This window comes from Hipposideros armiger, unplaced genomic scaffold (genome assembly GCF_001890085.2).
Source record: "Hipposideros armiger isolate ML-2016 unplaced genomic scaffold, ASM189008v1 scaffold_265, whole genome shotgun sequence".
Lineage (NCBI taxonomy): Eukaryota > Metazoa > Chordata > Mammalia > Chiroptera > Hipposideridae > Hipposideros > Hipposideros armiger.
In genome coordinates this window covers 396,129-420,857 of record NW_017731615.1, presented here as the reverse complement: position 1 = coordinate 420,857, position 24,729 = coordinate 396,129, and the positions used below count along the sequence as shown (strand labels likewise).

Below are 24,729 nucleotides of genomic sequence, written 5' to 3'. Positions count from 1 at the left end.
CAACCAGGGCATCTAAGCAACATCCTCAAGTAAATACTATAATCAATAACATTTACAAAACACAATATTCAACTGCTTCATTTGCAACCAAAAAACAAACTCAAGAACCTTAAGTAGCAAAAAGCAGTTGACAAAGCTTTCAAAGTACCAATCCAGGAAACAAGAAAATATGGACTTCCCAGTTCTAGTAAATTTAAGATGGGATTGTTGAAACAAAAAATTACAAAGTAATGAAACAACAAGAGGTGAATGTAAAGAAACTGAAGGGAAAACCCCATTAAAGAAATAAGAACCTCTTTGGTAAAAGACTTGCAAAGATCAGAATAAAGTGGAAAAGATCATGAGAATTCATCTTTCTGCAATATCACTCCTATGACACACACCAAAAAAATACTCTTTAGCTCAGATTTTATAAAGAAGTCTCAATTTCCCTCTCCTTTAGCTGCTTGCCCCATAATGCTACTCCCTTTAGCTGACAAATTGAAGATGTCATCTATACTAGATGTCTCCAATTCCCCTCCTTCCATTCCCTCTTGCATGTACTCAAATTAGTCTATCACCTCCATCACACCACTAAATCTGTTCTAATTACGGTCACTAATGATTGTTTTGCAATAATTAGTTCTCAGCTCTTATTTTACCTGACCTTTCAGCAGTCACTCTTGACTGGACTTTCAGGACACAACCTCTATTACTCGCTCTCCTCATTAGTCTTCTTTGCTAGTCCCTCCTCACCAAACTTGTAATGTTGTGACTATCCCAGGCCGCAGTCCCTCAGTGATTTTTTTTCTCAACATCTGTATTTACCCTCTTGGTAATATTATCCATATGCTGATAATCCAAATTAGTACTTCCAGCTCAGCTCTTTCTGCTGAACTCTAGACTTATTTGAAACATTCTACTGACATCTTCACTTGAATGTCTAAAAGATATCTCTTTCTCAACATGTGCAAAACTAAACTCCAGATGATTTCCTTAAAATGTGCTCTATCTGCAACCTTCTCCATCTCAGCAGCTGTAATACCATCCTTTCAGTTGTTAGGGCTAAAAATCTTAGGAGTCATCCTGATCCCTCTTTTTCTCTCACTCCCTACTTCCAACTGTCAAGCAAATATATTAGATATAGAATTTAACTACTACTTGACCCTCTTCACTGCTAACTCCCTGGTCCACAAAGCTACCATCATTTCACACTTCTAGATTATTCCATTGACAGCTCAATCTACCCCTCACCCACCCGTTTCTATCGCCATTCCAACAGGGCTTTCTCTACAAAGCAAAATGATATTGGCTCCACAAATAATGGCCTGCAAGGCTACACATAATCTGCATGTGTGGAACTCTGCCTCTTTAAATTCTGACCTCATTTCCTTCTACTTTCCTCATCATTTACTCACTTCCTCCAGCTCTCAATGAGGTCTACACTGACTACCCTATTAAGAATTGCAATCTTACTGCCCATATTCCTTTAGCTCCTGTCCTATACTCCCAAACCCTCTTACATTGCTTTCTCAACCCACAACACCATATAATTTACTCATGTATTATTATCTTTTGATGTTGACCTGATACAATTTAAGCTCCATGCAAAGGCAGGGATTTTTATCTGCTCTGTTCATCAACATATTCCAAAGATCTGAAATACCGTCTGTGGAAATGAAAGTAGTACAAAACTATTCAAGATCTCTCCTGAAATAATAAACTTAATTTGTAGACTGATCTCACCATGTAGTAGGAAAGATAAACAACAAATAGGAGTGAGCCCATCAAGTTACAGACATATCACACTGAACTCAGTAAGCTTCTTTAATCTTTAACGCCTCCAGGCAGAAAAAAATCAATAATCACTGGGAAGGGAAAATACCAGGCTAGCCTCAAAGTTTTCAGGAAAACTGGAAAGACAGAAGACTCATCTATAGGAATGTTTATAGGAAAAGGATGTGTCAAGAATTCTTTACTCAGCCTACAGATTTTTTTGAAATTCTCAAATGTGTAAAAATTAATATTTAAAACACAGCATTCAAATTCCTTCTGAAAAATGTTAAACACATGATGAAACATCAATAATAAAGTTATATTTGGAAAATTTGTGCTCTGAAAACTATAAGAATTAACACTGTAACTGTTAAACATAAAACTAATTCTAAGTTCCAGTGGTATGGCTGCTAAATATAATATAAATAATCTACAATTTGTGAATAAAGCTTCAAAATGTAAAAATAATGATGTGCTTGGTGAGAGATTAGGATAACAAACTGAAATAGGAGTTCAATACAAATTTTAAAATAAAAATAAGCAGCACACAAACTGATAGTTCATTTTTCTATTTTTCTTTTTGCTACTTATGAAGAATATAGAAAAGAAAAAAGCAAACTGAAACTTACAAAAACAAATATAAATGGAATAATATCAGCTAATCTAATAGATTCTCAGACTAATAGATTCTTACGCACAAACCTAAATCTGACTAACTACATGCCTTAAACAAAGAGACTCCTAAGAGTTGAAAATAAAAGGATGGGCACTCGGGTTTGACCTACAGCTACCTGGGAAAAGATGTCAGCCCCAGCAGTGTCCGGGCTCTCCCGGCAGGTACCATGCTTCAGTACATCTGTGGTCAGGCCATTTACCAAGCTTGTGAGGCCACCTGTTCAGATATATGTTATCAAAGGTCGCCATGCCACACTGCTCTGTATTCTGCTGCATCTAAACAGAATAAACTGGAACAAGTAGAAAGGGAATTGTTGAGAGGAGCACAAATTTTGAAGGAACCCAAAATGGCTGCTTCAATTATGAATCCCTATGTATAGCATTCCATTAAGGTGAAAAACCTAAATGATATGAGAGCAAAAAAGAGGTTTTCTCCTTTCACATCTAACCTGATCAATTTGCTTGCTGAAAATGGTCACTTGAACAATACCCCTAGAGTCATTTCCGCCTTTTCTATCATGATGAATATGCACCATGGGGAAGTACCTTGCTCAGTTACCACTGCATTTTCAGATGAAGCTACTCTTTCTGAATTAAAAAACAGTGCTGACGAGCTTCCTAAATAAAAATCAGATACTGAAATTGGAAGTTAAGATTGATCCGTCAATCATGGGTGGAATGACTGTCCATACTGGAGAGAAATATGTTGATATGTCTGCAAAAACCAAGATTCAGAAGCTGAGCAAGGTTATACAGGAGGCTTTCTGAAAGTATTGATTTTCTGTCAGGGAAACATTCTTAAACTTGGAGCAACAATAAAATGCTTCCTGAACAGGAAAAAAAAATGGCTTTTTTTTTTTTAAGAAATAGAAAAAAATTATCAGATTTGTATGGAACCACAAAAGCCCCTGAATAGCCAAAGCAATCTTAAGAAAAAAGAATAACACTAGAGATATCACACTCCCTGTCTTCAAATTATACTACAAAGCGACAATAATCAAAACATCATGGTATTGGCAGAAAAACAGACACACAACTAATGGAACAGAGCTAAGAGCCCAGAAATAAACCCACACATATATGGGCAAATAATTTTCTACAAATGAGCCAGAAGCATGCAATGGAGAAAAATAAGCCTCTTCAATAAATGGTGCTGGTAAAACTGGAAAGCCACGTGCAAAAAAATGAAACTAAACCACTACTTGTCACCATTCACAAAAATTAACTCAAAATGGATAAAAGAGCTATATATAAGACCTGAAACAATAAAATACATAAAAGAAAAACATAAGTACTACACTTATGGACCTTGGTCTTAGGATTTTATGAATCTGACCTAAAGGGAAGTAAAAGCAAAAATAAATGAATGGGACTATACCAAACTCAAAAGCTTCTGCACAGCAAAAGAAACCATCAACAAAACAACAAGGCAACCAACCGAATGAGAGAAGATATTTGCAAACAACATCTCCAATAAAAAGTTCGTACACAAACTATAAAGAACTCATACAACTCAACAACAACAACAAAACCCCCAAACAATCCAATTAAAAACTGGGCAGAGGACCTGAACAGACACTTCTCCCAAGAGACAAATGGCCAACAGATATATGAAAAGATGCTGCATTTCACCAGCTATTAGGGAAATGTAAATCAAAACCACAATGAGATATCACCTCACACCTGGTCAGAATGGTTATTATCAACAAGACAAGTAATAACAAGTATTATAGAGTTTGTGGAGAAAAAGAAATCCTCAATCACTGCTGGTGGGAATATAAATTAGTACAGCCACTATGGAAAACAGTATGGAGGTTCCTCAAAAAATTAAGAATAGAGTTACCATATGACCCAGCAATCCCTCTTTGGGGTATCTACCTGAAAAATTTGAAAACAATTATTTGTAAATATATATGTACCCCTATGATCACTGAAGCATTATTCATGGTGGCCAAAACATGGAAACTACCTAAGTATCCTTTAATAGATGACTGGATAAAGAAGATGTGGTACACATATACAATGGAATATTTCTCAGCCATAAAATGAAACAGTGCCATGTGCAACAACATGATGGATGGATCTTGAGAATATCATGCTAAGCGAAATAAGTCAGATGGGAAGTCAAGAACCATATGATTTCACCCATATGTGAGATATAAAACTGAAAGCAACAAATGAACCAACAAGACAGACAAACAAACAAACAAACACTCAGATACAGACAACAGTATGGCGGTTCCCAGACAAAAAAGGGGCTAGGCAGGAGGTAGACAAAGGTAAAAAGGGCAACAAACATATTGTGATGGTAGATCTGACTTTGGGTGGTGAACACACAATGCCATATACAGATGATGTATCCTAGAATTGTACACTTGAAACCTATATAATTTTATTAACCAATATCATCCCAATAAACTTAATAAAATTTTTTAAAAGTATGGAAAAAGTACTGATTTCTTGTTTTTAAAAGAGCAATATTCTTTGACGCTATCTTCAAGGCAGAAAGCTTTGCACTATACAGAGTTAATCCTACCCCCATCCCTTTTCTGCTATAGCTTCATTGTCCCTCTCAAATCATTTTTATGAATAAATACTCTAATCTTTCATTTTACAAAACAAACATGAAAACCTACCTGATGCCACAATGACCTCTAGATACTGCCCTAATTCCTGCTTCCTTTTACGACAAAACTGCTTGATGTCATTTACACCTACTATCCCTACTTTTCACATTCCATTCAATCTATTTTCATGTGGCTTTCTCTTCCATTCCACTAAACTGTGCTTGTCAAGATCAGATACTTCTGTACTATCAAATCAAAAACAAACTTTTCTTTTCATCCTTCGTGAGCTCTCAATAATGTTCTTTCTTGACTTCCTCCTTCAACACATGCTCTCTTGGCTCCCATGTCACTCACTACTCTTCACAAGTTTTTCCTCTTTACTCATTAAGGATTTCTTTTCCAGTTTCATCTGCCATCAACTCTTCCAGGTCTACTCAAACTTAGTTCTGAGCACTCCCTTCTTCTCTAGCTGTACTTTTCCCTTACATGAATTTATCTAATGTCATAGCTTTAAATCCTTTTACATCCTGGTAACTTTTCCTCAGAGCATCAGGTTCATACATCTAACTTTACTACTTCCACTGGAATGTCAACACAGATATTTTAAACATAACAAAGAAAACACAAAACAGATGTCTTGATTCCACCTGGCCTGAAACTTTTCACCTTCAGTCATCACTATCTCAGTCAACCTACCCAGTTGCTTAAACCATAAATTTAGGAGTCAACGTTGATTTCCCCTTTTCCTTTACTATTTACAGCAAGTGCCTAAGAAGTCCTGTTGCTATGATTTCCCAAATACTATCTAGAATATGTTCATTTTTCCCATTTTTGGTACCTGTACCTGGCACAACAATATAGCACATGGTAGATGCTCAGTCAACACTGACAGAAGCAAACAAAATTATAAACAGGAGCCAGGGAAAGCTTTTACCATATAATATTTCTGTTAATAAATATACGAAGTATTGTTGGTTTATTTACCAGTTTATGCAAAGTTTCATTATACCTAATTATTCATTCCTATGGGAGTCACAGGTGCCCTAAGATTAAGCATCCAAACCTAATAAAATCAGGATTCATACAAAATAATGATTACTTATCATAAAATTACAAGAATCAACAGCCAACTCTATGTGAATTCATTTGGATATGAACTGATACACTTCCAACAGTGTGTAAGAAACGAGCACTTATTGTGTCCATAACATCATACTATGTATTTATTGTGCAGGACACAAGAATCAGTGGAAGTAAAGTTTGCCCTCAAGAAACAAACTATTATGAAGAAAAAACATCGCATTATCAGTCATTTAATTAAAAGCACATAAAAAATAGTATATGATTAAGTGTCAAAATAATTAGACGTAAGGCTTAAACCCAGGCTTCAAAAGGTAGAACTTATAAAGAAAAAGATGACGTCAGGGACATTTCGTGAATATAGAAAGAATCTAGTCTGTAAGTCATTTGCTCACCTAAACATTTAGGTGCCTACTATATGTCAGCATAAGTACTCAGAAATTACTAGAAACTGCCACTTATTTACTGCTTGCTATATATTAGGTACTAGGTAATAGTATACACATAATCTAATCATTACAACATCTCTGACTGAGATAGTTACAGTTCTGCATCGATTTCAACATGACTGGAACTATAAAGTATCTATAGAAGTGAATAATGAGGGTAGAAAGGTCAATAAGGGCCACAGTGCAAATGGCTGAAAGTGCCTAACTAAGTTTGAAGCAAGGGTGAACAGGAGACACAGAAACTTAATTTAAAAGTTTCTACACCATCAATGCTGATGAGGATATGGAGAAACTGGATCCATTACATATTGCTGGTGGAAATGTAAAATAGTACACCATTCTAGAAAACAGGCAGTTTCTTATTAAGACTAAATAGCCCAAAACTAGAAACACAGATATCCTAACAGGTTAAACAACTGTACCATATATGGAATATTACTCAGCAGTAAAAAAGGACAAACTATTGATTTAGGCAACAACTTGACTGAATCTCAAGGGAATTATACTGAATGAAAAAAATCAATCCCAGAAACTTACATAATGTATGATCACATTTATACAACATTCTGGAACTGGCAAAATTATAAAACGACAAAATGGAAACAAATTAGTGGTTGCCAGGGGTTTTGTATGGAAGGGAATGAGGAGAGGGTGTGGTTACAAAAGGTAAACAGGAGGCATCTGCTGGTGACAGAACTATTTTGCATCTTGACTGTGGTGGTAGATACATAAACCTGCATGTGAAAAATTACACAGAACTAAATACAAACACAAGTGAGTACAAATAAAACTGGGGAAATCTAAATGATCTGTGGGCCATATTAATGCCAACACCCTTGCTGTAATATTGTGCTATAATTTTGCAAGATATTACCTTTGTGGGAAACTGGGCAAATGGTGCATGGGATCTCTCTGCATGTTAATATACAATTATCTCAAATGCAAAAGGTTTTTTAAAAAAGGTCATTACAATAATCTAAGTAAAAACTTATGACAACCTCAAGTAAGGTTGTGACACTATATATATATATATATATATATATATATATATATATGGTGTGTGAAATGACACTATATTTTACAGTAGAATAAAGATCAGCTAAGTAGAATAAACAGCAATAGCCTGCAGCTTTGCCCCACAGTAGCTCCTTCCTGAAAAAATATTTTTACCCAACTATGGTGAAGATAGGGAAGTAAAATCAATGACATATGAGGAAAAACCTGCCTTTCCTAATGAGCAGGTACAAATATGCCTTGTAAGAATTACTTCTAGAATCTCACAGGAAATTTCCTTAAAGACCACATTCTGCTACACAGGGTTTCTCAACTTCAGTATTCCTGACATTTTGGGTTGTATCATTCTCTGTTGTGGGATATCACTTATAAATTGTAGGTGGGTTAGCAGAATTCCTGGCCTCTACCCAGTGGATACCAGTAGCAACTCCCCATCCCAGCTGTTACAACCAAAAATGTCTCCAGACATTGTCAGATGCTCCCTGGAGAGCAAAATTGACCCCGATTGAGAAACACTGGGCTAGGCCAGAGGTTGGCAAACTTTTGAGATGGAAGAACCGCCAGGGCTCAGCAAACTGTGGCTCGTGAGTCACATGCAGCTCTTTGGGTTGTACATGTGGCTCTGAAGTAAAATTGAAAATAAAATCATCATAGTTTCATTTACAAAAATTTTAAAGGATACCATTCATATAGTGGTGATTATGTAAAAATATATTTATGGCTCTCCAATAATTTTTAAATTGTCATGAGGTACAGGATTGGCTCTTCTAGGGGTCTGCAAACTTGAGATGGAATGTATCCAAAGGGCTGCAGTTTGCCGACCCCTGGGCTAGGCTAATAAAAACAATGACAAGAAGTCAAGATTGGGAGATGGCCACAGGTGTATTTTGAGAAGTCTGAGAATTTTAATTTTAAATTAATACATAACTCAAGACTGAGAAACACTACTGTAAGGTACACAAAGATGAATGATAATCATTAATTGCCCTCAAAAAGCTTACAATGTACTAAGAAAAACAAAACTTATTAAACTACAAAGTGATAAAATTACTTTAGGTGGGAGGAATAAGTAAGTATTACACCATAGCATAACATCAGTATTATAAGAAAGAAGCCTTTAGTGGGAGCCAGGACATGAAGGTTTACTTAACCTTTTTTAGAAGTCTAAAAGCTATAGGTGCTGGATTAGAGTCCAAACATACTTTGAAAATCAGAGATGTTGTGAAGGCACTTTCACACCACCCTTTAAGCTAGCAATAGGTGAAAAGAGGGAAGAGAAAATAATTAAGGATAAATAAATGTGGTCTTGGTTCCTGCATACACAAACAAACTGGTTCTAGCATTGATTCATCTCTAAGACGATATCTTCCTATTAAGCATTTCAACATATATCATATTATCTACGTGGCAGGTATTTTATTAATGCCATTAGAAACTTCATGAACAAAAAAATAAACCTGGGGTCACCTAGAGAGGGTCCGATTCAAAGTGAATCACCTATTCAAAATACCTATTCAAGTGAAAAATGGGTGGTGTTCTTCCCAGGTTCCCCAAATACATATTTTAAAATGTATTCAAATGAAAATAAGTTTTCTATTACACCTAGCATTTCTCTCTTAAAAACCACTGTTTCTCCCTTTGCTTCTCATCTCATCTGTTAGGTGCTTTCTTTTACTCTAATGATTGCCAATCAGTCATAGATTAAGCCTTCTTTACTTGAGGACTCTTTTACAACATAGTTGAGATGACAAGAAAACATTACAGAGCTAGAAATCATAATACCTATTGTAGAAATAACTCTTCTTGGATTGAGTAGGACAATATGTCATATACCAAATACTGGAGTACATAAAATTCACAACCCTATAAACTTACCTGTAAGTCTTGTAATAGTAACAATTGTTCACTGATATAAAACTATAATAAGAACACAACACTCTATGTTACAGGAGTTAAGTGCCTCCTTGATATAGTAACTAAATATGTTTTAAGAATTATAATTTTGCAGAAATATTAGAAGTAATTTTAATAATTTGTGCTATGCCAGTTTTTGCTAAACATTCAATATACTGCTATAAAAGCTAAGGAAAAAAAGTATGACTAGAAAGCCACACTAAAGAAACTTACATTTGCCTTTAAATTAGTGAAAACAAGCATACCACTGACCCAACTGTTTAAATGAAGTCTCATTAGAACACATGAATCAGAAATAACTTTAAAAACCTGGTTGCATTTCGATCTCAATTTGAAACATAATAAATCATGGTCAAACGGACAGCACAGAAAAGACATAGGAAATACTATAAGCAGAAATACATTATATATCCATACTTATATAAAACCATAAATTGATGTAGCCAGCACCAGAAATGCTACTAAAGAAACCAATTTTAATTTTGAGAATTTTTACAAACATCATAGATACAATCAATCAGAGGTAGACATATTTAGCCCATTCCTGTATATTTAGCTTCAGTGGTCAGGCATAGTGGGCATTTAGGAAGATGCTTGTTGAATAAAATGACAGGTTCCTTGAGTCAAAATAATGTTTAATTATTAAACAAACACATAAACCGTTCTTTTATTACTACTGCAAAAACAGAGCTATATACTTATACTGCAACTGATCACAATACAATAATACTGTGCTAGGCCACAGAGATCAATTATAATATAAACAAGATATATTGTAAATCTTTCTTGTAGTACACATGGTGGTTTTCATCCCTTAGAAATTAGCCCAATTTGGGGAAAAGCCAACTTCACCCAGAGCCCTAGGAAGAAAAGCTCAAGCCTATATTCAATAGCCTAATTCTATTCCCTGGCCAGAATTTAGAGGTTAGGAATGAATACAGGACCCAACTCAAGGCAGAGAGGCTGGAAAAGATGCTGGTTGAGGGGTCTGAGACAGCAGCTTTCTCATCCTTCTGAACATACTTCCTTTACAAAAGTGACCCTCACTATCTCCCCTAAGAAAGTGTCTACAAGTAATAATGGATATAATGGATACCCTATATTAACTGTCAAGAAATCTAACCGAAGTACTTCCAAAAAATATGTTAAAAAAAAAAGAAAATCTGAAACTTTCAAACAGCTCAAGGTTTTGTTAAACGCTCTCGCTCATTAAACGAAGTGCAGGCCTACCCTATCCGTATCGGATCTGTAAGTATTGCTTTCTACAATAAGCTTTTTAGCATATGATTTTTATTTAGCCTTAATTAAAATTCTTTCAAGAACCTAGTTTCTTTCAGATGTGAACACTGATAGTCAATCAAATGACTGTCAAGAGGTTAAGCTATATGCACTAAAAACAAAAAGCACTTACCCTGTAACTTAAGCATTTTGATATAGACAAACAACAGTTCAACACAGACATATTTTCATACATTTCATTACTTTTATATTCTGAAAGAACAATTTACGGATCAAGAGAAAATTCTGATCACCACTGTTTGGTTAACAGTATTTTTAAAAAGGCATTTTACTTAATAAAGACTGAGGTTCTACAAGTCAGAGGTCAAATAATTCTAAACCTAAGATTTACCACATTCTATACCATATTAATAGCATGGTACCAATTCACTATTTGCTAATATTAAATTAACAAGTATTAGTAACAAGTAAATAGTAACAAGTATTTTATTATTTACTATCTGAATCAAGCTGACAGCACTGAAATAGAAACTGAAGAAAAAACAAACTAGTTTAAACACAGGTATACCTCTCACTTCATTGAACAGATGTATTAAACACTGGCAATTTTATCAGTACAACTAAAATTTTCTCGTTCAGTTCATTGTCTAAAAGGACTATTTTTTAAACAGCTGTAGGTTATAAAATCAATTCAGTAGGTCACAATCAGAACTTTCTCCCACAGTAACAGACTAGAAAACCAAAATATCAAACACAGTAGAGGTAAGTATCGTTTTGTGAGATTTCATCTATGCAGAAATATTTACATGCATAAACGGGTCATAATTAAAAACAAATTCTCACTGATGGTTGTAATCAAGAAATGTCTTAGAGGTTTCTTCCTACAACTAACACTAAATTCGTTTTGGAGTATAGAATCAAAGACAATCAAGCATAAAGCCTTCTCTGATTGGCAGAAATGACAACTAAGCCCAAGTTAAGAGAAACAGACCTCTGAGCCTTCCACTATGGCTCCCATCTTGGAATCAAAGAGTGAAGGTAAACAGAATGAATTTAATGATAGTATTTATTGAGCACCACTATATGCCAGACACTTGAAACATAGTTCCAATTTCTAGCACAATTCCAAGGGAAGTATTATACAGATGCTCCTCAACTTCTGAAAGGGTTACATCCTGCTAAACCCATCGTCAGTTGAAAAAAATCACAAGTCGAAAATGCACTTAATACACCTAACATACTGAACACATCAGATTTAGCCTAGCCTACCTTAACCATGCTCAGAATACAATACCCAAAAAACACTGGCAACACAGTACGCTGTAAAGTATTGATTGTTCACCCTTGTGATCTGATCACATGCCTAATTGGGAGCAGCAGCTTGATGCCACCACCCAGCATTATAAGAGTACTGTACTGCATACCACTAACCCTGGAAAAGATCAAAATTCAAAATTAGAAGTATGGTTTCTACCGAATACGTATCACTTCATAAAATCAAAAAATCATAAGTCAAACTATTGTAAGTGAGGGACCATCTATTGTTCCTAATTTACAGGTGAGAAATCGGCTAAGAAAGGGTGAGAGGCTTATTCTCATTCTCTACCTACTGTTCCTTAAGGATCATCGCTACTTGGCTATTCAACACTGGCAGTTTCAAGGCTCTGTTGGCACTTCTTTGTATTCACTCCATAGGTCATTTCACCTATTGCCACCACTACTGCACTGTCTCCTAAATATGTATTTTCAACTCAGACCTCTCCTCTGAGAACCCATATATCTAACTGCCAAACTGATCTCTCCACTTGAACTCTAAAACCAGTCATAATTTCCACACCTCAACTCCAAACCGGGTAAATTTCCAAATTTCATCATGAATATCACTGATGAAGCTGCATAAGCTAGAAACCAACAAGCTATCTTTCCTATCTTGTTCATCATCCTCACCCTTCTCCCACAGACAAAACATCAAATCCTATGACTTGAAGCATCGCTCATATCCATCCCACTCTATCCACTGCCACCATTCTTCCACCCCATTCCAACTACTCAAACCTTTCATGGTGGTTCATTTAGACTGTAATATGCCAACTGGTCTTCCAGATCACTCAACCCATTCTGTACACTAAAACCAAGTGATTTACAATCCACTCGCTGTCTAGTTTCAAATTACTCTTGGGCTAAATAAGAATTCCTAACATTGTTAAAAAGGTCTGAGTCTAGTCCCTACTCTCAAGTCTCTCCTTGTACTATTCTCTCCCATTGATCATGAGTCAGCAAAACGATGGCTTGGGGACTCAATCCAGCCTGCTGTTTTTGAAAATAGCCATAGCTCATTCATTTTCTTATTTTCTTCGGTTACTTTTGTACTGTAACAGATTTTAGTAGTTATAACAAGGCTGTATTACCCTCAAAGCCTTAAATATTTATTCTCTGGCTCTTTACAGAAAGTATGCCAACACTGCCTGAAATCAGTGATGAGCCAGTGACCTCCTTTAAGAATGCACCATGTTTCCTCTCACATGAACATTCTACTTATTTAGCATTAAATATTCTTCCATCCACCCAACCATCCCCCTGGTTAAATCCTATTCATCTATCAGATCTGACTTAAATGACTCTTCTCAAGGAGCCTCTTCTCACCCTCTAGACAAGCACATCTCAATTCAGACTGGCCTTATTTTAAGTGTTCAACAGCCTCATGTGGCTACCATGTTGAAGGACAGCTCCAAGTCAGAGGTCTGTGGTTTTGGGACTCTCTATTCTAGTCTATTGGTCAATGTGCCTATCCCAGTACCAACACCATATTATCTTAAATACTAAAGTTTAACATCTGATAGAATAAGCACCCAGACATCATCACCACTACACCTCTGCCTTTCTTATTCAGAAGTGTCCTGACTATTCTACGTTCTTTGCTCTTCCATATATGGATTAGAATTAGTGGGTAAAATTTCTTGAAAACCCTTGACACTTTACATGAAACAACACTGAATCTAGAGATCAATTTGAAGAGCGACTTCTTTATGATATGCCATATTCATGGACAGGAAGGCACTAGCTCCCCATTTGTTTAGATCTTGTTTAATGCCTTTCAATCAAGTTTTATACTTTTCCACATAGAGATTTGCATGTTATAATTACTCTCAGGCACTTGATAATCTGTTTTGTAAATGATGTCTAGTTGCTTATTGCTGATGTATAGAGATCTAGTTGACTTCTTACTACTGATCTTACCTCAAATTATTTTGCTGATTCTTGTATCAATATTAGTAATTTATCTGTAGATCCTTTTGGCTTTTACATAAAGTCATTATCAACCAATAACGACAATTTTGTTTCTTCCATTCCAATACTCATGCTCCCCTCCCCCCCTTACCTTATTGATTTGACTAGGCTCTCTATATAACACTGAAAAGAAGTGATGTACAGAGAAGTTAAACACTGACACAGCTAGTAAGTGGCAGAGACTATTCAAATCCCAGAAATCTGGCTCTAGAACATATACTCTTATTATACCACGCTTCCTTAAATTGCTCTTGTAGTACTTTCTAACCCTGCCCCAACCACAGGGTACTACTGTATCTCAAACTAATATTGAAGCTCTTTAAGTGATGCACATCTTCAACTTTTTATATACTTCAACAGCTTTTTTACAGACTTAAGCATGTTTTTTAGTGAATGCTTACTGAATTAAAACATAAGGCAACGTTTCATTACTAAAGTCCAGCTACACTATGAGAATAATTTTTAGGCAAACTAAGCTGCATAAAGTGCTCCAGACTTTCTGTAATACTTAAAGGAAAAACCAGGTGGATAAGTTAACCAGAGAGGGGCCAGCCAAGTGGCGCATTGGTTAAGAACTGGCTTGGGATGCCAGAGGGCCCCAGTTCAGGTCCCACATATGAGCGTCAGTGACACTGCCCTCTGCAGCTAAGATGGTGAACAGCAGCTCGACCTGGGGCTGGGTTGAGTGGGTCGCTGGCGACGGCGTAGGCTGCAGTCCCCTGCTGCAGTGGGCTGCCATAAGCTACCGTGTGTAGCCTGCAGCCAGCGTGAGCGGCCAGCAGCTGCTGTGAGCAGCCATCCAGAGGCTGGGGACTGATCTGCCTCGCCCAGGAAGAGCGCAATGATGGTGCCAGCTTGGGCCAGTGAAGCCACAGTGAAGCCACATCCTCCACAACTAGACTGAAGAACAAAACAACAAGGGCCGGCTGAGTGGCTCAGTTAGTTAAGAGCTCGCTCAAGACTTTGAGCTCTGAGCAACAGCAGTTCGATGCCCGGCCCGAGCTGAGCTGCCGCTAAGCTGCCAATAGGTAGCAGGATGGCTCAGCTGAAATAAATAAATAAAACAAAGAACAAAACAACAGCAACTTATCTGTTCCCCTTCCCCCGATTCCCCAGCGCTGTTCCTCTCCCCCAATTCCCCAATGAAATCTTTAAAAAAAAAGTTAACCAAAGAGAGATGCAAAACATCTCACTGTGTATATATAAATACAAAGCCCTAAAATATAACTATGGCACAAAACTGTATCTATGAAGTTGCACTGTAACCTAAGTTTATCTTTTTAAGACCACAGGTCCAGAAACCAAACATTTAAGTGCCATCAGATTTTAAAAATGACTTACAGATCTAAACGCTTCTAAAATATGTCTCTGATTGTTAGAATTCAAATATCATAACGCATGAAACTAAAAATTAAAACAATGTTATACAAAAGTGCATAAAAATTCTGTAGCAGCTCTAAAAATAAGATAGCCAAGACTACTGTCATTAAAATCAACAGAAAGTAGATTGGAAGTTCAATTCACAGCCAACTCACTACTTCAATAGAACTGAGGAAGACTACTTCAAATAAAAAGAGGTATATTATACAATGTATTGTGTGGAATCAAATATATATGAACCATTTGCCAGTGGGGACAAAGAGAATCTAGGTCTGATATTAACTCCCATTTGTATTTGCAACTATGAATAATAACTGAAATTAAAGACAAATTATTATAGTCACTGAATCTAAGATGCCAGTGACTGAAAACAGCAAATTATTTTATGTACCTATAAAAAAGAAAAAAACCTGTTACTGAAATTACGACATGCCATCAATTGTTAGACATATCCAGATTCAAGACATCTTAAAAAGTTTTAAAAAATGGATTTTACAATCAATGAAATACAATTAAGTGACTAGGTAGGACAAATCAGATGTGGGGAGATTTAATTCAATTCAAGAAACATTATCATTAAAAAACTGGAATCAGGAACTATGCCAAAATTTCAGGATATAAACACAAATCGGGCAGGCTCCTTCCCCTCACAGCGCTCACAGTTAAGAAATTAACACTGAAAGAGCTTTAGGAATAAATATCAAGTCATTGAAATACTCATGCTTTTTGTATATGTATCCTAAGGAAATAATCCAAAAGGAACAAACTTTTATGCAAATTGACCATTGCAATACAAGATAGTAAAAATTAAAACTTGGAAACCTAACCATCTGGTTTTGATACAATTTGCTAAATGGAAAACTATGTAATGACTACAAGTATAATTTGAAAGACTACGGAGAAATACAACTAGATAGAAAAATATATATATACACTATGATTCCAACTAAATAAAAATTAGGTCTACTGCGGGGAGTAGAAAAAAACATTATTGGGACATAGGTTCAAAATGTTAAAAAAAGTCAATGTTTTTGAACAAAATCTGTTTTTGAACATAGATTGCAGGTTAAATAATACAGTAGTCCTCTCCCCCATCCATGGCTTCCCTTTCCACAGTTCGTTACCTTCATCAATCTCAGTCCAAAAATATTAAATGGAAAATTCCAAAAATAAACAATTCACAAGTTTTAAATTGCACACTTTAGTGTATGAAACCTCTTGCTGTCCCACTTCATCCTGCCCAGGACATGAATTATCCCTTTGTCCAACATATACCCACTATATATGTCATCTGCTCGTTAGTCATTAATAGACATCTAGGTTATCTGATCAACTGTTTATCAGTGCTTGTGTTCAAGTACCATTAATTTACTCAGTAATGCCACATTCACATAATTTTTACTACAGCATGTATCACTGTAATTGTTCTATATTATTAGTTGTTAATCTCTTATTGTGCTAATTTATAAATTAAATTTTATCATAGGTATGTATGTATAGGAAAAAAACAGTATATACAGTGTTCGGTACTATCTGCAATCCACTGGGGTCTTGGAACATATCCCCTGTGGATGTACGGTTCTATTGTAGTATTGCATCATTGTTAAATTTCCTGATTTTAGTATCTATACTGTTGCTATTTAAGAGAATGTTCTTGTTATTAGGAAATACACAGTAAAGTATTTAATGGTAAAAAAGAGTCCAATATATCCAACTTGATCTCAAAGGGATCAAAAACAAATAAATCCCTAAACACACACACACACACACACACACACACACACACACCCTGCTCAAGCAAGGGGGACAAAATGCATACAGCCGGTAAATCTTGGTAGAGTATAGAAGAGCTCTGTTTACTCTTCCTGCAACCATTCTCTAAGTTGAAATTATATCAAACTAAAAAATTAGCAAAACAGTAAGTAGACTTGTGATCAAAAATAGAGTAACACTCAAAAATAAAACCAATTTAAAATGGGAAGACTGTAGATGCTTTATTTTTGTTAATAAGCATTCAGTAATTTTAATAACATAAGCAAATTAAAAGAAAAATACTGAAGTCTTTTAGGAGTCATAAAATACGAAGCGAGGACTAGCATACTAGGGTGACTGAAAAGATGCCAGAGATATTATTGGGTTGTCGGAAAAGTCATAACGCATTTTTGCAACAAAAAACAGAAAAAAATACGTCACGACTTGTCCAACAACCCAATATTTAGTTGGCAGTGTGTCGTGAATTGAGTTTGTGCTGTAAGTCTGGAAGAGTCTTATTTCAAAACAGTTAACACGCCTGATCTAGAGAATTAATGATAAAATAAGGAAATATCGAAACTTAGAAAATAAAATGGAGTCTATCCACCTATAATGGGCAGCAATTACTATTATGTAATAAAACTATCTAAAACAAGCTTATTCAAAATATCCATATCTTTAATTGGGGTCAGTAAAGAGCAGTCAGCTGTAGTAAATATTAAGACTATAGACTAAACTGATGAAGAAATTATCAATACACAGAATAAAAGCCTGTTGAATGCTACCTTAAAAACCCTGAATAAAAGTTCGTGTACACTGTGAAAAAGTTTGTGTACCACTGTGAAAAAGATCTAATAAAAATTAAAATGATTAAATACAACTTTAATAGCATACATATTTGGGTTTCTAATGCTTAACACCATGAAATAAATTAGTAACCATTTAAAATATAACACACAAAAACTTGCTATTTGGTCAAAATTCTACAATTCAAACTTAAGAAACCGTTCTTCAAGTCTTTAGACAGTATACCACTATCCACAAAGAAGCTGCTTAGAAAAGTTAATAAATTTCCAAGACTACAAATTATTAGTTTGACTGTATTGTTACTATCCTTGAGTGAGATAGGTATATCAATATTGCAAAACTGGTAGGTCAAAAAGGAAAAACAGACAAATGGAATGCTTTCAAACAGAAAACAGAATAAATAAAATCACTTTATATCTGGGTTTCTGTAAAGAGAATAAACATAGTCACTCAGAATTTTTATGCTAAAAAAGAACAAGAAATCAAACTTTTTCCCTAAATAATAGAAACCACAAATAAACAAAATGCAATAAAATAACAAAAAATAATTTGCCCTCACAAAAGTCAGAAAATTAAAGAGCTAATTATATCTACTGAGTGACATAAGCCAGCTTAAGTTCTCACTGATGTCAAATCTGTTATCTTTAAAATATATGCAATTTTTAAAAGGCAAAACCAAACATCTTTATAAACACGATTGACAATAAATTAAACTTACCTTTTTATCTTCTTTCACTTTGTGGGTTTTCTTCTTCATTTTTTTATCATCTAATTCCTGGTCTGAAGTGATTGCAGGATTATCAATACCACCTTTCCAAGTTTCAACAGGAGAAAGAAGCGGATCTTCTTCACTTCCACGATGTCTTCCTTTTCTTTTTGTTTTAGAAGTAGTGAAAGCCTCATCATCACTTGCATCTGAATGTGTTCTCCTATAGTATGACTTGGCTTTACTAAACAGGGTTTTAGATTTGTATTTGTATTTTGAAGGTCTCCGTTCCCCATGACTTTTTGAGGTTCTATCAGAAAATCCATTTTCTTCATCTCCTTGGGTGTTATTTACAAATGCGTTTCGAATTTTAATAATGCGATTCTGACTATCATCTGGGACAACATATATCTCCTCAGAATAGCCCTTCTGTTTTAAAATTGTGTCAATGGGTTCCGCATAGTTGTCTGAAGGATCAGTATCTTCAGATTGTGCCAAAGGCACCCGGGAAGTATGTTTTCTCGGATTTTTACCAATACCAGCTTCAATTGTTTTTAAAAGGTTTGGGTCCAGTTTTTTCACATTTGTCTTAGGTACAACTGGTTTAGGTTTAATAGGTGGAGGCACTTTATGGTTGCGTTCATGGTCATGACAGTTGGGGGTGCTATGAATAGGATATTCATTTCCTTCCAAATCTAATCTATATCTGGAACGGTCGCTGGGTGTTGGAAGCAACTGTACATCATCCCCAATTGGACTATAAGGAGGTGGTGCTTCTGTATCATCATCTGAATCAGGGTAGTTGTTATAGGGAAAACAGTCTCTGGGAGATGGTAGAAAAACATCCTCACTTTGATGGGTTGATTCCCTTGTATTATCAGATAAATAGGAATTTTCTATCATATTTTTTTTCTCTAGAACATCACTGAAAAACAGAGTGAAGACCTCGGTTTGCCGATGATACTGAGACAAAGAATACAACGCTGTAAATTTAGCAGTTATCTCAGTTGCAATGTGTTCTCCTTCAGTCATTAACTCTTTGATGGCCTCATTTTCAAAAAAATCTGCCTGGCTGTCGGTAACTGCTACCAGCTGTACAGGAATGGTGTCCTGAACTTCTGATAGAAATGCTCGAAGCATTCCCATTGATGCTTTCCGTTTGGCGGAATAAACTAATATATACCCATGAACCAATTCATCTTTCCTTACTCCAATTGAGGAATGATATGATAATATTGTGATCTGTATTCGCCTCCTTTTTTCACCAATGATTTTATCAAGCATTAGGGAATTATTCTGTCCAGCTTGAGCAGCACTGCAAGAATGAGAATCAAGGAAGGGTGAAAGAATAAGATCCACACTAAATGGATCACCACACATGGCACACATGACAATTCTCAAGTCAGCTTCTGATACATCCTTATTGGTGGGAACTGGGCTCACCACATCTAAATTATGTTTAACTGATTCTAATACTCCTCTCAGAGCTTGCTTTATTTGGGTTTCATTAAATTTACGAGGATATGTACCAATAGGTGCATCAACAAAAGGACACTGTAACTTGTTTGCCAGCTGTTGCCCTTGATGCCTGAGAATTGGTAGATTCTTACTGGTAGAATCCCTCTGATTAGCCAGAATTAATGTAAATGGAAGATTAGCCATATATTTATCTTTTCTGATCTGAGAAGCTTCAGTTCTTATTTTTCCAATGAATTCTCCAATAAAATTCAGTGACTCAATGGAATTAAATACACAGAAGCACCCATGTGGTTTAAAGGCAGCAGTCCATAACTGACTTAAAAAGTAAGGCGACTTGGCATCAATTGGTCGAAGATCAAGTTCATAAATTTTTCCATCTAAGGCATACTCATCATCAGTGGATTGTGTCCTTATCTCATTTGCTAGTTCTTGGGAAAGGCCATCCTTCCCTAAAATGAAAAGGTTAACTTTATCTATATTGGTACTATCATGATACAACCGTGAGCGGCCATGATCCAACTGCAAAAGACTACTGGCAAGTAACTGTTCTACTTTAATGTCCGTACAATTTTGGCCACTAAGACATGTTTCTTTAGTGGGATGATAAACAAACCCTATATGTTTAAGTAGAAGAGACTCCCTATCAGGTGCAAGTTTCTGTAAAGCTTTATATCTAGGTTCTTCACTCAAAACTGTATGAATTTCACTCATTTTATCTGAACTAGGTGTTGCATTAAGATCTAAGTCATAAAAAAGTTCAGAATGCTCAAAAAGCATTTCCTGAAACTCTTCTTTGGCTTTTTCAACAATTTCTCGCTGATGCCTACCATACACTTCTTTGCTATCAGCCTCAGTAATATATTTGAAGGCTTCATCCTCCATAACAAAGCACATAACTTCCTCCCATGGCTGCCCAGGTGATATGAACTGAATTTTTTCCAAAGTCTTTTTGAACTTTTCCTTCATTTCCACCCTCCTTTTCTCTGATATTAGATGTTGTACATGATTCTGATAGACTTTTTCAGCTTCTAAAGTGCTTAGGAGGTCAAATGGGATTCGCCTATCATTTACTTTATCTATATGGTCAGTTTCATCCCAAGGTGTTTTTTCTAGCACCACAAAACATAACTGAAAATCTGCTCTCTTCTCCATTAACTTCAAAGCTTCTGACCAATTCAAATGTTCAATCTCTTCTAGATTTGGCAAAAGAGTGTTAAAAGCTCTTGGTAATGTATTTATATATTCTTCTCTCCTTTTTCTTATATGTTCCTGTTTAAGTTGTTCTATATGTTTTGAGAACGTATTTCTGGCCTTTCTTGTTCCTTCTAAGTTGATGTATTCTTCATAATCAGGATGATTTTTTAATTTATTACTAACAGTTTTCCAAGTTGCATGATAATCTCTCACAGTCTGCACAAGTTTTTCAAACTTATCTGTTGCTGTGACAACAAGTTGTCTCTGTGTTTTATAAGCATCCAGATAGGGAATAATTTTAGGCTTGCCACGAGTTTTATCCAACATTTGTACCAGTGCAGTGAAACATGTTTCAATGTTGACATTAAATCGTGCTGATGTTTCCACTACAAGAAGGTTCTTCTTGTTTGAAGCAAATGCCTGAACTTCTCTAAGATAGTGATCCACACATTCATCACATTTAGTTGCTGCTATTATTACAGGTTTTTTTGATTTTGATAGTTGAGCAAAAAGATTATTCACAAATTTAAGTTGATCATCAAATTTCCTATTGCATCCCTGACTGACGTCAATGCACAATAAAAATCCATCTGCGTTGAGCTTCCCTTCAGGCATTTGCTTCTGTTCAAAGTCTTGCTCCAAGCCTAATTGATCAGTGCAAATGTACATTAGTTTTTCTGCTGACTGCAATTTAGAGGCAGCTGCACGTTTTATATATGGTTGCAAATTCGTACTCCGATGAGGCAAGAAAGTCTGGTCATCAATGAACTCTGTTTGTTCAATGACATGAATTTTGCATTCTACTCCATCTTCACCATTTTGTGTTATGTCACCCCAGTACAAAAAGTGATCATTGTTTACTACTCGTCCTCCAAAGTCAATGGTGCTAAGCACAGAAGTATGCTCTGGGTAATATTCATCTGCTTTTGAGCGTACAAATCTATTGCACAAACAAGACTTTCCAACTCCACAGTTACCTTTGTCTTTTTCAGTCCCAGAGAGTCCAACTACACTGATAGTATAGGATGGGGGACGAGGTTCTTTGTTTTTTGCCATCATAACTCTCTTCTCATGTCTCTACATTCATAAAGGTAACCAGATATACTTCTCATTCTGAAAATAAAATCATCTCAAAATACCAATCCTGGATTTCAGAACTATATTTGGTTCTTTGTATTTCTCTCATTTCTGTGCAGAAAGGTCTTCAAAGTCATATGGATCATCTTCCTAGAAAGAGGAGAAAAAGGGACAAATCTTAACAATGAATTACACACATAAAAAAAAGATGTTCATAATAATGCACCATGGAAATTAACATTGTTTCAAGATCATAAAGACAGTTTATGATTTATTGTTATAAATGATCTCAAAATTTAAGGCAATTCTAACAGTTAAAGAACACCACAAAATTTAGTATCTCACAAACTTTAAAATAAGCCCTCATTAACTAAATGTGCATTTTGTCTTGACTTTCAACGAGTTTAAGGAAACTAGTCTTTTCCCCTCCCTCAATTTTCCTTCTTTCCGTGACTGGAGGCTATGTTTGGTAATAACTAAAATGTACTAGTCACCTTAACTCCCTCACAACTTTTTTTTTTTTTTTTAAGATTTTTATTGGGGAATTGAGGGAAGGGGAACAGACAAGTTGCTATTCTTTTGTTCTTCAGTCTAGTTGTGGAGGACGTTGCTTCACTGGCCCAAGTTGGCACCATTATTGCGCTCTTCCCGGGCGAGGCAGATCAGTTGCCGGCTTCTGGACAGCCGCTCATGGCGGCTGCTGGCCGCTCACGCTGGCTGCTGGCTACACACGGTAGCCCATGGCAACCCACCTGCCGTGGCAGGAGACTCAGGACAGCCCAGCTCCAGGTCAAGCTGTTGTTCAGCATCTTAGCTGTAGAGGGCAGTGTCACTGGCCCTCATATGTGGAACCGGGGCCCTCTGGCATCCCAAGCCAGCTCTTAACCAACGCACCACTCGGTCGGCCCCCTCACAACTTTTAAAAACAACCTGATTTCTATTGCATGGTTCCTCAAAACTAGGCCCCTAAAATGTAATTTCTTATGAATTAGAAAAGATTTTAGAATTACAAAAAAATTTTTAAGAAGTTCAACACACTCTTGTGAAATCTATCAAATTTTGTGCCCCAAAACAATTAAGATATTCAAATACTTAAAAGGAAAATAGAAGTAAATGGACAGTTGATACAAATAATGAGTATCTATGCTTCTCAAAAAGGTGAAGGACCAATTTTTATTTCATATCTGCAAGTGCACTTTTGCAAAATATATAAAATGTTTAAAAAAATCTAAGCCTCATTCTTACTAGATTCAAGAGACATAAAATTACTGTCAAATTGTTTTTAAATGTTCTTGGTTTCTGCCATTTATTTCTTCTGACTAGTTACAAAGAGTTTATGAACCACATTTTGAAGAGCACAAAGCTAAAGAATTTTAAGATTATATATTTGAGATAATCTTTCAGAAGTATTTGATATATAAGCAACATTAAATAACCTTTAAGAATAGCATGTAATTTTAATTTAGGCTATTTATGCGAAAGCAATGAAAAGTCTCTTATAAAGTTTTATTTGGAGAGTCTTCACATTCTTTTGATGTTAAATTAAAAGCAATATATGATTTCTGCCGCATCAAAATTTTACAAGACAGGGATGTACATCAACATGTGAAAAGTATCTTTAATCAGAAAAAATAAAGAATATAAAGAACATGAAGAAAAAAGTAAAAGAAAGTTTAAGAAAAGAACCACCACCTGGCCCCAAATACCTGACTTCTCCTGTGACCTCAACTGCAAGTAAGCATATATTAAGATTATACACATTTGCTAAATACTATTAGTAACAACTAATGGTAAAGAGAAATTGTTGTTAATTTAAATTTTTGACTAATATTTCAGGTAAAATAATACTTAAAAATAAATTTTCAGTATTATAGTCTAGAAGTTTATTCTATTAGCTTCAGCTAAATATTAACTTTATCAGCCATGTGGTATTCAAACAAAATGTTTAGTAAGTTTACTTTTCTAATAAATAAAATATTACTAGGTTAAAGAGCAACAAAAAAGTAGAAAACCGTGAGTAAATAGAACTGATTTCAAATCCAACATTATTTCCTAATATATGACAACAGTAAAGCCCTAAACCTCTTCAAGACACGATTCCCCTATCTATAAAATGGGGCCACTATCTACACAAATTTAAGAACCACATCATTTTTTTAAAATGTTCAGTGCCTAGCAAACAAAAGGTACTCAATAAACATTAGTTCTCTTTAATTCTCAGAACCAGGGAAACTGTTGAAGATTATTAAAAAATGATATGATCAGACTTGTGACTTACAAATATTTATCTAGCAGATTATACAATAAGTAGAAGTAAAAGAAATTAGAGCAGTCCCATCCAATCTTATTAACT

At 35.5% G+C, this 24,729-nt stretch overlaps 1 protein-coding gene and 1 pseudogene across 4 annotated transcripts in view; one reads left to right on the top strand and one right to left on the bottom strand.

Annotated features, from left to right (window-relative positions):
* Positions 1 to 24,729, bottom strand: part of ARHGAP5 (Rho GTPase activating protein 5) — an 87,572-nt gene that overhangs the window by 44,312 nt on the left and 18,531 nt on the right. For all 4 annotated transcript variants that reach the window (XM_019656768.1, XM_019656767.1, XM_019656769.1 and 1 more), the window contains exon 2: positions 18,639 to 22,526. In XM_019656768.1, coding sequence (XP_019512313.1) covers positions 18,639 to 22,358 — 3,720 coding nt within the window. In that variant the 5' untranslated portion in view covers positions 22,359 to 22,526. The remainder of the gene's footprint in view (positions 1 to 18,638; positions 22,527 to 24,729) is intronic.
* Positions 2,423 to 3,239, top strand: LOC109390372 (ATP synthase subunit O, mitochondrial-like; annotated as a pseudogene).